General features: G+C 36.7%; 1 protein-coding gene across 23 annotated transcripts in view; it reads right to left on the bottom strand.

Moving 5' to 3' along the window:
- Positions 1–506: 506 nt before the first annotated feature.
- SLMAP (sarcolemma associated protein) overlaps positions 507–14,635 on the bottom strand; it is a 91,432-nt gene continuing 77,303 nt past the window's right edge. For 17 of the 23 annotated variants that reach the window (XM_074914516.1, XM_074914512.1, XM_074914507.1 and 14 more), the window contains 4 exons: positions 13,900–14,017; positions 12,152–12,323; positions 10,845–10,979; positions 507–6,257 (listed from right to left, as the gene is read on the bottom strand). In XM_074914516.1, coding sequence (XP_074770617.1) covers positions 6,168–6,257; positions 10,845–10,979; positions 12,152–12,323; positions 13,900–14,017 — 515 coding nt within the window. In that variant the 3' untranslated portion in view covers positions 507–6,167. Of the gene's footprint in view, positions 6,258–7,298; positions 7,389–10,844; positions 10,980–12,151; positions 12,324–13,899; positions 14,018–14,635 lie in introns of all 23 variants that reach the window. The other 6 variants (XM_074914518.1, XM_074914505.1, XM_074914513.1 and 3 more) reach the window with 1 other exon arrangement.

Here is a 14,635-nt window from a genome sequence, read left to right on the forward strand (position 1 = left end):
CTTCCTCAAACTGTTCAAACTTGCTGAAAACTACATAAATGACTTTGCAAATGTCCTTCTCCTGAGTCAGCACTGAAACACAGCTCTATAACTGCATCTGATTTACAGACTGTAGGATTGTTGGTTTTCTTAAAGGATGATCTGTGAATGATACCCTGAGGATGTCTGGTCACTATAAAAAACACGGGAGCCTTGCAGAAACCGAGGTTGCACTCACATGCTGTGTTCCAGCCCATCTCTCCCTGGGGTTGCATGCAGACCTGCTGGAGCACTGCTTTACCACATTACACAGAGGAGGAAAGGTCATAGGACTGTGAGGGCTGTAAAACCCACTTATACAAAGTAAGCAGGTAAATAGATTCCAATTTTAAAATAAGTTTTAACTGATCTAATTAACTAGTAACTTGCTTTCTATTGCAATAAAGCAGAGTGTAGCAGGTTATTCAGAAGTTGTGGAGTGCTGAAATTTGGACTTTGGCTGAATGAAAGACTATGTACAATACAAATCAGCTTTCTGTTGTGTTGTAAATTTATTCTTGTCATTTTTACCATTTATTCATCCCAAAAGACATATTGCATATTTCGAACATTTTTAAATAAGAGACACTGTATTATTCAAGACAAGTAGTTTTGTCACATCAAAACTAATGACATACCCAATAGAAGTATTTTCCAGAGCAAGAACTCCTTACAAGAAATCTTAATAGAATATAAACTTCATAAATTATCTAGCATGAAAAGATTAAAATAGTAAATCCATTCCATACTGAAGGCAGTACTTCACCACTCATCGTGTGTATGTGGTGCTTCTAAAAACACAAAACCAATTTCCTAACAGAGGCTACCGAAACAAATACAGGCTAGCTTTTGGATAAATTTTATTCCAATAGAACATAATGAATTTCTCACTTGATCCTTTTCTCTCAAATTACTGATTAGTATGATCAGGTAAGGAAAGTTACTTTTAGTTTAACCCAAGCTTTGGATTTGTTCATCAGATACAATGAAGAGATGACAAGCTTGGAAGAACATCTGCATTTTAAATATATCACCTGACATAATAAAAGAACTACATCACCATACTGATGTCTCCATTCCCACAGTTGAGAATTATTTAACTGAGAATCTCAATTATATCTCCAGTCTCATGGTTGCTAAATGCAATTAATCATGATGTATCGTACCACATGCAAGCGCAATTGCAGAACAACAATGTATACACATGCACACACACCCTCGGTGCGTTAGAACTGTTACACTTCCAGCACTGGGAATAATGCTGAGCCAAACTGAGTAGACTGAAAAATTGAAAGAGCGAATAATTCAGAATTAGAAACACCTTAGAGAGGGAAGCAGCAATAACAGGCAACAACATGATGGGGTTGAGGAAAGAGAATAAAATGTATGATCTTGGGAAAAGGATTGGCTTTACTTCACCTTAAGATCTAAGCAAATCCCAAAGTAATCTATGGGAAGAAATCAGTACAAAATTCAAGAACGTAATTTACACTTATCAAAGCTTCTGTAAATCATGTGACATGCCAATAAAAGTGATCACTACTATCACTGGAACTAACGCTCCAGATTAAAAACCATCTGACAGATTATAGTAACTACGTGAAGAAATTATTCTGTGAATGTTTTTCCTACTGTCCTGCAGCGATCTGGTTTCAGCTCACTACAGTTCAACAGTGTATGATCAATAATCTAGAAAAGCTTCAGTAGTCATGCCTGTTAAAACCTGGAGGGGAAAAAAACCCAAACATCAATGAAGTGCTGAACCGTAACAGAACAGGTTGTTGCCCTGGACTGCTTGCCTACAGTGGTTTTTACCGAACAATACTGCGAAGTCAGATACCACAGGGCTGGGGTGGTACCAGTTTCAGTTGCTGATTTGCTTTCTATCAGTCAAGTACTGGTAGCATATACTGTTTTTAAAGCAGTAATGGGTGCAACCCTCTCCCCAAGCAGAATTTGGTCATTAATTCAAAACAGTTGGAACAAACTAAAAACCCAGGGAGGCAGGAAGGACTGGGAAACCCATACTGCAGCCCAATTCCCCATCATAGGAGAAAGGAATTCTGTGTCCAAGAAGCACATGCTAAGAGGGACTGGGATGAGTAAGTCAGCTGGTTCTGGGGAATTCAATACAGCTTTTTGTTGGAAGCAATCATCCTTCAAACTGATCCAGAGGTATATGTGTGTGCCAGAGACGGAGAAAATATGGCTTCTAATTCTTTCATATGATCAACTGCTACATTAGTGGAGACTCAAAACCTTGAGAAAGTTGCTAATGAAACACTAATGGTGGATGAAAAGCCAGAGGGGATAAAAGGCCCTTGATGAAAACCAGCCAGTCCCAGCTGTAGAGCTAATGCAAACTACAGTGGCTTCCCAAAAGCCGATGGGGGACCTGGTATTTTAAAGCACTCTGATGCTGCTGGTGGAATGAATCTTGACAGTGGATTTGTCATGGAGAAGATTCAAGCTGAAGAAATAATTCTTGCAAGTGGCAGAACCCTACAGATTAAGGCAGGAGACATTAAAAATCTTACATAAAGCACATGGAAGATTTGAACAGGTAACATACTTCAGAAGACTCGATTAGAAAAAAGGAAAGTAACTTAGGAATATACCCCCAAAATACATGCCCAGATGATCACCTTTGCTTCAGTTATCAGTCATTTGATACTAAGTCTCACTGATACTATTTTATAAGAAAACTTTGCAGTATATTGTGCACACTCACAATTCTCCATTTAGCACCAAATAAAACCAGAGATTCTGCAGGAAGGATGAGGCTAAGACTCTGGAAGAATGCATTTAATTCAGCTACAAAGAACAGGAAAATGACACTTTTTTATATATTGAATGTTTATATTTTTAAATGAAAGGCCTGCTGTTGTAGTCCCCATGTAGGTAGAACTCTTTTAGAATTTAAAAAACGGTGCCTCAGTCAGGACACCAGGACAAAACTGAAAAAGCATTCAGATATTTGTTTATATTGAGTTTTCCAGATTGAACTAGCAACTGATAACACAACTCACAAGACTACTTTTCCTAGTATGAGGAACCTTTTTAAAACCTCAAACGTCAGTGCGCTCTCAGAGCACTTATTTTACAAGTAGAGAACCTTACACATTTGTGAAAAGCTGCTCTTGTTACAGTAACTCCAAGGCTTAGCTAATCAAGCCTCACAACTAAAAAAAAAATAAATGTAAATATGAATGTAGAAGAGCACACACATTTACCATAAATGCAACAAAAAGCCAAAAAGGTCTGTGCATAGAGTGCTTGCAAAATAACTCCACTTGCTGCTTTAGTATCAAAGCACTGAAGAACAGCAGTTTCCCAGTTACCCAACCCTTCTCCGAGGATTCTCACAACCAAAAAGTGAACTGTGCGTTTTAGCTCATTCCTAATCGTTTTGAACATGCAAATGTCAGGAACTCCTGGGAAAGGCACTATATTAGGGAACCACAGGTACACTTGTAAGCACAAACCCCCATGCAATGTGTACTATGCACCTGTGTATATGATACAAATACGCACACATGCACATAATTAAATTAGAAAACTTTCTCCTTCCATATGACCATATTGGGTCTCAAATTTCAGCTTTCTGATGCTCTAAATATTTCTGAAAACACAACATTGTCTTTCATACAAGAACAAACTTCTGTCACCAGCAGTGTTGCTCAGCATGGGGCAGTAACTGGCAGTGCAGGCCCACCCCGAGGTTGGTCCCAGGGAACCTGGCACCTTCCCGCTGCCAGCCAGGGGGGACCACTGCTCCACCAGGCTCCACTCCACCTCCTCACACCACATCTACATGCTACCAGCAGGGAGGAGGGAACAGAATCCATTGGAAAAGAAGCAGTAGCTGAAAGAGGGACAGATAGGTAGTTCAAGATGCTAATGAAGAGAGTAGGCAGCATCAGGCTCCCTTCCCCTAGAAGGGCTTTCCACTACTGCCCCGCTATCTGCAGGCACTGCTCCTCCAATCTCCCAACCCCTGCCACAGGAACACCACCATTCAGCTGTGAACACTTTTTTTCCCTCCCATGGCAATATGCCCCCAAGCCTTCCATGGCTCTCTCCTCCCCACCTTCTTTCTGAAAACCACAGACAGGAGAGAGATCAGCTAGACAAATTACTTAAACCGGTGCAGATGTGAAATACAAGGGGAAAAAAGTCTTTTGCTATTACTGGACATGCTGCAGACATTGCACCTAGTAACTGTGGCAACATCTAGCGCAAAAGAAACTTAGCATTAATCTTTTTGTTTTCAAATGACATTCAACTCAAACATGCATAGGGAGAGTAAAGTTATTTTATTAAATCATGCACATCACGTGTGTTAGTGCAAATAGTTTAATCTGTACTCCAGAAATTCTATTGTATTTTTATATCTTTACAAAATAGATTTAAAACAATTATTTACTTTAAAAAATGTAATTCTGAAGTTAAGCATTTCAGAACAATATTTGCAATAACCTATATACAAGAGGTACTAAGTACCACTGGCATACGAGTGTTCTGTGGTTGGGTGGCTTCCTGCAACTGAAAAGGATGAAATGAATGAACTAAATGACAATATTTATGTTCTACGAGTCACTTGTGGACTATTTTTTCAACTAATAATCCTCCCATTACCAAATCCCATGTAACGTAAGCTAGAACCTTTAATTAAAGGACAATGACCCTTAAAACCTCACAAAGTAAATTATATGCTAAATTTCTATTTAAATATTTAAACTATCTGTTGATTGCCATAACATTCCTTAAAGCCAATTGAATTGCTGAGATTACCTCCCTATTTTGAAGTTTCCTTTAGCAGAGCCATTTTATTTTACCATTCTTTAGCGTATTAAGTCTTTAATAAACTTTTTTGACAGAACTGTTGAGCTGAACGAGACAACTACAGTCTACATTTAATTCAGCACTAACTACAGTGATTCCCACCAAAAGTTAGCAAATAGCAATACTTATAGTACTTCGATAAGGAAAAGAAACTTTGTAATGGGGACCACTGCATCATACTTACAGCCATGTGATAAGGATGCACAAAATTTTACTACCAAATTGAAATCATCTTCACCTGACAATACTTCATCAGGTACATGATTCCAATTTTGTAGTATTTTATGTATCTTAGATTTTTTTTTTTCAGCTGATCAGACATACTGTAGCTGTTCTCTTAAATTTATGCCAACATAAGCTTATCTAAAGAGCTTCTCCAGCTCAAGTCAGAAAGTATCAAATGACTGAAAAAATTGATACATATGTGAGAAAGTATTCATACTTTTAAAGAATGTGTCTCTTTAAATATATGAAATTTAATAAATTACATTCAAACTAAAGTTAACGCAAATTGAATCACTGCACTATGTCCATCAAATGACCGAGTACTTGCTCCCAGAAATACCTTAGTTCACTCAAGAACACACACATGCTTACACTCGCACACACTAAATACTTTAGGCTGGTCTTCACCATCAAACTCTCTATCTCTTTAAGGCTGGACATGAATTGTGTTTATTCCCAAAAATCATTAATAAAGCAATCCTTATCAAAGAAAAATATGTTTCCTTCAAAAGGCGTGGTAAGAGAAGTATTCTTAAGTCTTGTTCCCAACAGCTCAGTGACTAACAGCAAGTAAAATGGTATACTAGGTTGTCTGTTTGTTTGTTTGTTTTAAAAAAAAAACAAACATACTGAAAGGCACTGAGCACACTGCATCTGTTTTCCAAATATCTGCAAGGTTAATTGGCTTGTGTGTCCAAATCAGAAGTGTGTTTTTCCTTTTAATCCGGCAATCAGATTCTAAAGTAAATGTCCACAACCCTAGCCATTATAAATAATTTGGTACCAAGAAGCCTACTTTAGGCCACCATTATAGTATTCAGAATCCCAACATACTAATTTAAAACTTGCATGAAATTGTAAGCAAAAATATTGCTCACAGTATGATGAATCACAATTTTATTCCCTCTTTATAGACAGATACATTTATACAGTTTAAAGCAAATGACCCTACTGCTGTTCTCACGCAGAGCTGTGCTGTATTAAGAGGTAAAAAGGAAGAGAATTAATCTGTTTTCCCTCAGTATATGAATGTTGCCAGCTTCTAAAGGGAGGACGGTGTATGGATTCAACAACAGTTCTCATGGAGAAGCTCTGGTTAGGCCTGGGTACAGCACCACGGCTGTTACAGCAACCAAAGCTGCCATCACAGGCATCCAAGGCCATTGTCTCTGTGTGGAGAGAAAAAAAAAATCAATATCATATTTGTTCTAATTCATACTAATCAGTTCACCCCGTGGTTCCTGAAAGCCTCGAGTACCTGTTGATAGGCATCACTAAAATGTTACCCATGAGCCCTACTGCAGGCTAGTCCTAACTTAGAGCATCACAGTAAACCGTGGTCCTCTAGCAAAGGGAACTCCACAACTCTTCACGACTGAGGATCATCAGAAGAACTTTTGGCAGTTCCATATTTCCAGCTTCATTACTGTACGCACCTCAAATAAATATGCTATTAAATATGTGAGGGCTTAAGATGTTTAAAACATCACTTGTGCCAAGTAATCGCTAGACACAGGTTTATGCAGTACTGACATCTTTAAATTCGCTTTTGAATGTTTAAATCCAGATGTATGAAGTTACTTTGTAGCAGATCCTAACAACATCATTTCTAACGGATTGTCACAACATTTCATGACAACAATAGCATTTTAAGAGGAGGACACACTGAGAGACGTTAGAGAAAATGCAAGCTGAGAGTTCAGAATACAAACCAACCACCTATTTCGCATCTTGTCTTTTTTTCCATCTTCTTCAATGCAATAGTGAGAAAAAATAGTGTTTAGAGCCAGAGAGAAATTTCTTAGTCCATGAATAGGAACCAAAGCTTGTCGAATTTTATTATTATTTAGAGGCAAACTCTTCATTTTTCATCGTTAATTAAGCAATTAAGTTCTCTTACAGGCCCTAGCATCGCAGCATTGTGCAAAAGGTAGCCCATTTGCTAAAGACAAACTGAGACCGAGTTAGAAGAGGCACATTCAGAACCAGTTAGAACAAAATTCATTGTTAGAATTAAATAAATCACACAGATGTTAAATGATTAGTTGACTGCTCAGCTCATCAGTATCAACAGAATGGCATATTAAATGAAGGGTTTGCTTCAGGTAAAGAAATACCTGTGAGCATTTCACCATGCACTATTTTATACAGAAATGGCACGAACAGGTGAGAGGGACAAACATACATTGACTGAACAGTAGTGCTTGTACCTTTCGCTACCACAATGGGCCGTAACACCAATACAGGAAAGCCAGGATTAGGCCGATGAATACGGCTGGGACGGGTTGTAATATGGAAGGCTAAAGAAGGGAAGGGATATTAAAAATCACTTTGTGCTATAAATCAATCAAGTAAAGATGATTTAGAGAGGGGGGAAAATAAGTCAGTGAGGTTTTTTTTTAATTGAAATGTATTAAAGACATCTAACACAATACAGCATTATCTAATCTGGTATACAAAGTTAGTACACCATTCTACTCAAATGAACAGGGATGTTTAAAAATAAAGGGAAGTAAGCAGAAAATGTTCTAAGATACCTCTTGTCACAACTTGGAATTTAGCACTTTAAAATAATACAAAGCTTAAACTGATTTGCCTGTATCTTATTTATAGGTGGTTTTAGTTTTTCTAAGTGATAGGAAATCCCGTCTGGATTTCTTAAGGTAGAAAGACTCTCACACCAGATATCAATTTTTTCAGTTACTTCTGCATTCCTTGCTAGTTATCCTTTCCCATTTTCCATCACCAGCCTCCAGGATAAACAATCATTTTCTTCCGTTAGTGAATCAATTACAACCATGTACAGGCAAACCCACTAGTTCTGATGTTTCTGTGAGATTGTAACATGACTGTACAATCAACACCAAGTTTACTATAAAGCAGGGAAGTAAATTTCGACTAGAGATATCATGAAGATCAGCATCTCTGGCAGGTCAGCAGCCTTGTGACCTAATGCAATTCTGAAAATCAATCAAATGTTGCAGCTGGGCCAAACTGCCAGCTGGCAAGATTGGAGGGTTCACTTAGCTTATGGCCTCATTAGAACCACCTACACATTTTCTCAGCTATGTTTAACTACCTATAAACTACTTCACATTCTGGATGGAGAGCCTCTATTCTTAAATATGATAAATTAAAAGCAAAAATGGACCTAAATTCTTCTTAAGCTGTCCTTGGAAGACATCTGATTTCTCTACATCCTATCCTATATATTCATGCACACAGAAAGACACACAGAGGTTAAGTTAAAACCACGCTAATTATTTTAAGAACTTTTTTGTGCTGAAGCCACCTTGATTTTGTTCAAATAATAAATTAAAGTTTGAAGATCTTCGAAAACATTGTGATTCATAAATAAAAATCTCATCCTGTTATGAATTTGTAGAAGTCACTTAATCATAGGGCCTCCAATATGGTTCAGAATGCAGGAATCTTAGAATTCTAATCTCTGCCATTCAATTTTTTTTTTTTTAATCACGGCAAGTATTTAATAGAAAAATTATGTATAACTACTGAAGTAATTTTCATGCAGGATTATTTTTGTGTCATTGGTGCCACAAATCAGAGTGCCACCTTCCCACAGAAAGCATGTTGGTAGAAATAATCACAGCAGTGTTCAAAAAAGTGCCAGAAATTTAAGTCATCCAGAGCAGCTAATGTTCTCAAACCATTCACATAAATAAATCTGTCATATAAAGCACATCAGGAAATAATCAGTGACCACAAGCATGCAAGCACAAGTAGTACACCACACTGCTAAGCATTTCAGAACACAACACTGCAATTTTTTTTTCTTAAGTAAAAAGTATAAAACCTCAATATTTAAATGATATCCCAAATGGAATACAGAAGCCTTGTCTTTTCTAACATTTGTTAGTTCACTGAACAATTTTATGGATTTTTTTTTTTAAAGTTATACACATTCATGGCTGTTGAATCTTGACAAATATAATAGACAATAAATATCCACCACATTAAATGGAATTGCCTCCAAACAATTAAGTTTTCCCCCCTTACAAAATCTCCTTATTGTCAAGGAGCATTTAACTAGGTGTTTCATCAAAAACGTGCATCTTGTATTAGAATATGAAGATATACAAACTCAGATACAGATGGGACACAAAAAGGAGCAAATCCCACAGTCACTTTCTGTGGGACACTGTCCTTGGAAATGAAGTAGCAGATAATGATTCCAGCATAAGGGGACAACGGTACTTGGAACTCAGCCCAGTATCCATGATGCTTCAAATAATCCAAAAGAAGGACATGTTTTACATTACTGATTGCGAGTTATGCTTGCTTTAACAGCAAGCTTGTCCTGCAAGTCCTTACATGGTTAGATGCTCTTCATCACACCCTGACCTCCATATTTCAACTGTCATACCTCCTCCTCCGGAAGCAGATTTTGGCAGCTTCCAATGGTTCCTGATTTCATTTAAATACTCACCTCAAATTCTTCCTAAAATTCCCCTTACCTTGCAAGATTTTCCACTTTCATCAGGTGCTCCAATTCCCTTCACAGCACTTCTTTCCCTCGACTATCCCCCTTTTTCCACTGATCATTTTAATCCTAAGGTTAATATTTCTAACAGAGCAGAAAATCTCACAATTATTTATTCAGTGTGATCTCTTCTATTAGAATGGGGTTTGTTCAGTTGGTTGTTTTTGACTTCTGCCTAATTTAGTAACTGAATATTATCTGAGGACTGCAGAAGAATTCTAAGCAAGAAGTAGGTTCCAAGAGAATTGTAACATCATATTCCTGAAAAAATGGCTGAAAAAAAGTGAGAAGGGCTTTGAGTTCATTACATCTTTGACAGCCCTACTATGTTAGAGGCTTACATTCAGTAATTGGCTATGGCAAGATTATTCATATGAACTTTGGGCATCTAGCAGTCAGCTTCTTTTAGAGGATGGGACCTGTGAAACTTTCTTTGTAGTCAAAAAACAAGTTTTCTAAAAGGATATTAAGAGAGCACCCATTATTCTCCTGGTTTGTATTGTCCACTACAGGAGTTGCTCACCCTGAACTGATCATAGAGGCAGTACAAGAAGACAATAAACCAGCTATCACAGGATAGTAAGGCTTCTAAAATAAGGCTATGATCACCTTATAATGTGTCTGCCACACCCTTAATGTTTGGAGGATTTCAGAAGTCTCAGTATAAAAAAAAGTTGTCCCTAGCTGTGAACTGATTCTAATGATACAACCTCTCAAATTAATTGCAACAGAAAGGAATATTTTCATTAGTGAATAGAAAGGACAGTTCAACTACACCATTTAAAGCATGAGCCGATCAAGGATAACCACTGTTAAGAAGCACGAGCAAGAGTAAGGAGGGAACATCTGTTGTAATAAATACTAATAAAAGCATCTTGAAAAAGATTGCTTAATTCATTTAGATACAGGTTTCTGAAATTTTATCCACATATCATTCTCTGAAATTAAAGTTTTACTTAGTTCTGGTTCACTAGTATTGAAGCCAGATGTTTTCAAGAGAGCAGATATCTAAGGCCATATTTTAAATCGTCACACAACTGACAATTACACATGCAAGTTGAATTCAGACAGTGTAATGGCCTGCAAATTTGCACAGGTAGTACCAGAATTGAATTTTGCATATAATATGTTACACAGACTTTTTTTTAAAAAAAAAAAAGTCTGTCTTTTTCTGTTTGACACTTACATATTCCCTCAATCAACAGAACTGTCAGTATCATAACCCAACTTCCCCACGTATTTTGTACAGACTTACGTTGTTTCCTTTTTCTTGTAGCAGCTTCAGATTTTCTTTACACTGTTTGAGCTCTTCTGCAAGTGACTGGTTTTCTTGTTCAGCAATCTCATACTTTGCCTTCAGCTCTGAGAGCACAGTCTGTGTTCTTTCATACTAAAGACAAAGAAAAAACAGTCTGCAGACCCCTGGACACCCAACACACACTTACATTTGCTTAGCACACAGCTTCTGTTCCTGTCATCTGCTTAGAGTAACTTGCCTTGGACCAGTACACCCTGTTTGAAGTAAATCAAACCCTCTTCCCACATAGCAAACTCAAACATAAGAGTGAGAAAGGCATTTAAAAATGTTATGCGTTATTACTATTTTGCCATATCCTCACTGTGGGTCAAGTACAAACAATACTGGGTGAGCATGTCTTGTGCTCCTACAGTATGGGCAGCTTCTTTCTCAAACTCACATTCTGTTTTTTCTATAGATCACAAGCTTTCTAGTAGTCCTCATGACAGGGATTAGTAAGGACAGAAACAGTGACTTTCAGTCACTGGCGTTCACCACAGATTTAAAATATTAGGGATCTTTAAAATACATCTGATTACAAAAAAACCCATAGACTAACAAGACTGGGTTTTCCAAACTCTGAAAAGCGGCAAGGAATGCAACATGGATGAGTAGATGACAAAGCAAAGGACTGCAAAAGAAACTAAAAGCCGTGACTGGGGAAAACTTCACTCAAAACACTCATGAGAGAAAGCAAGTAACTGTTGGATACTATGGCCTTCTTCAAGACACAATCTTTAGAGGCTAGGCAGATGAAATATATGCTCAAAATGCTAGTTTTTCCCTAAGCACTTGCTAATCATGTTCAGCAGCCTAGTGACCCAGTAAGATGAAAGGAGACCTTTATAAAGAATGTGTAGTCCCATTGTTAAATAAAAGAGCTTACATCTAGCTAGGAAGATCATACTGACTTACAAGAACTAATTTGACTCGTAACAGCTAATGAAACTCTAAACCACGATATTCAGAATACTCTGAATAAGGGTTTACCCATCTGAATAGCTTAGAAGTAGATTCACTAAGGTCACGCATGAAAGTAAACTTCAGGTAATTCCCAGAACACATGCAAGTCATTTTATCTGAAATCTTCCTTTTTAAATTTAACCCCCAGTTTACATATTGTTAGCTAACATAAAAGTACTTGCAATAAAAGTATAAAAATTTTTCATTACTAGAAATCTTATATTTTTACTTTTGCTGTAGCTTATAAGTCAAAGTCATTGGGCATTATATTATCTCAAAACAGAAACAATGTCTCGTGTTACCTCTTTCTGAACATCTTTTGCTTGACTCTCAGCTTCACTGAGTTGGCTTTTTAGAGTAGCTGCATCCTGTTGATGCTTTTCTCTCAAAGATCCCATCTGATTTTCAAGTTCCTTTCGAGACATTTCAAGAACACTTATATCACTGGTTAGTGCTAAACTCTGTTTCTGAGAGCTGAAAAACAAAATCCAATAGATTCCTCATGTGTTTTAAATTTAAACAAACAAGACTGTTTTAAAACACTTTTCATCCTCCAAAGCTTCACACATTACTTCTACTTAATATGGATACATCAGCTTAGAGCAATCATAGAAGCACAGATCATTATTGTCTCTCTATACAAAGTACTGACACAAAAGGCTGCCCATAGTCTTGCTTTTAAATATTTGTGTGCAGTTTAGCATGTATAATTAATCTACAATTTAAACAATTCATCATTTATAATTTTTAGTTTATTTTACTTTTTATTATTAATTAAGAATTTATTATACACTCCAAAGTATTTGGAAACAAATCTGTAACGAGAAGTCTGTCCAAGGTTCTTAGAAGTATTTCACATACTTGCATACACGCTCCTGCTTACTCCAGTTGCATAAGCCTAACAGCTGGTATATTCTTCCACTGTTTAGTACAATTGTGTAACAGACATAGAAAGCTCTAAAGCTCTAACTTAAAGCATTACAAACTTTAGTGTAATAACCAAGTAGCGTTAACTTGTGCCTGTCCAAGACAGAAGAAAAATAAGGGCAAGATCTTGTATATTGCTATTATGCAAATCCTGTATTTGCTCATGTGACCTTCCATATGAAAAAAAAACAACGAATGAAAATCAGGGCATGAGGGAATGAAAAAGGAAGGTTTGAGGCCTGTAAGTAACACATCGCTTTTCTAGAAATGTTTTACGGTTGGAAATTTCATTTTTTTCCATTATATCCTACAACAGCAAGGAAGTCAGAAGAAAAAACAGATATCTAAGCATGATGCTAAAATTTAGATTCACAACAAAAGTTGCTGTCCCATATTTACTTTGTGAATTAAATTCCAATATCTGAATCTGAAAACCAACATAACAATGGCAGATGGAAGGATAAGAGGGGAAGTTACTTCCAGGCAGAAGATTTAGATATCATTTAGCAACGTCAGGTGCTCGAATAGCAAACGAAATTCAGTAAAATACAAACACTCCTGCAGCACTCTAAAATCCCTCCTAAAAGATATTATGGCACTTATGAGAAAAAAAATTAATATTTTTCTGTTAAGCAAAACATGATATAGAGTATTGTTTCTGCCCATCATTACTATCCATAACATGACAGGTTTCCATGAGACACCATACTATCTGAGAACCATTTGCCAAACCCAAATGCTGAGAAAATTTTAGGTTAGAAAATCTATGTGGTTTATTATCTTTTAAGTAGAAGGATTAACTGTTAAGTCTAAATACGTCCACAAAACACACTTCCAAGTCCTCATTAAAAGCAGCAAAATCAGTCAGGTTACCTCATGATAATATAAGATCACTGCTAAGTGAATTACAGAAGCACTTGTAAAACAGAAAAAAATAGCTTGGTGTAACAATTTGGCATGAAGTGTGTTCAGCCCAATACTACAATATAAATAAAATTTCAATACATTTACTGAAACATCATCACATATTTAGTGCCACTCTTGGGAAGAAAACACACAAAAAAACCCCAAAACCTCTTCAGTTACTGTGATACCTCTCTAAAAAAATCCATTGTGCCTTTACCTAGAAAGCTCCTTCTCTTGTCGCTGAAGTTCAGACGTAAGCAGAGTATTTTCCTTTCTTAGTGTAACACATTCAGCTTCCAGAGCGCTCCACTCTGCCTTCAACTTTTCAAGTTCACCTGCAATTAATAAAATTTAATTGAATTAAGTAAAATTATTTCATGAATGCTTCAAGTATCACCAGCTAATAAATGGAAGAAAAGCTGGTATTAGTCATAAATCTCAAATATACTTGATTATAATCATGTCACATGAATTCTCTCACAAGCACCTATAAAACATTACAATACCTTCTACTGTTATGAGGTTTGTGAGCCATTAAACAAGATAGTGGTTGGGGCTTTTTTATGCAAGCTTTTTCTACGGCACAAAGGAGTAAAAGACAGTCTGGTTAGAAGTCTATTCTAGTATTTTAGAAACAGTCACAGAAAAGCATATTTGGAATTCCCTAGACTTGAAAATAGCAGACAACTAGAATCACTAGATACCATGCCTCTGCTACAAGGAACAGAATGTTTAAAGCAATAACTAATGGTGAAAATGAGACCTTTGAAATAAGTCAGCCTCTGGTAAAATAGATAAAAATTAATGTTACACAAGTCTTAATAATACAGAGACTGGAGTATGAACTGGAAAAAGACTTTTCTGACAACTTCACAAAGATTAACTGATTCAGAATTTAAAGCATATTTGCATATGCCAGTTTCTCTGTGGCACGTACAAAGTTTCAGCAGAAG

The sequence above is a fragment of the Athene noctua genome, chromosome 10 (genome assembly GCF_965140245.1).
Source record: "Athene noctua chromosome 10, bAthNoc1.hap1.1, whole genome shotgun sequence".
In the NCBI taxonomy this organism is placed as follows: Eukaryota; Metazoa; Chordata; class Aves; order Strigiformes; family Strigidae; genus Athene; species Athene noctua.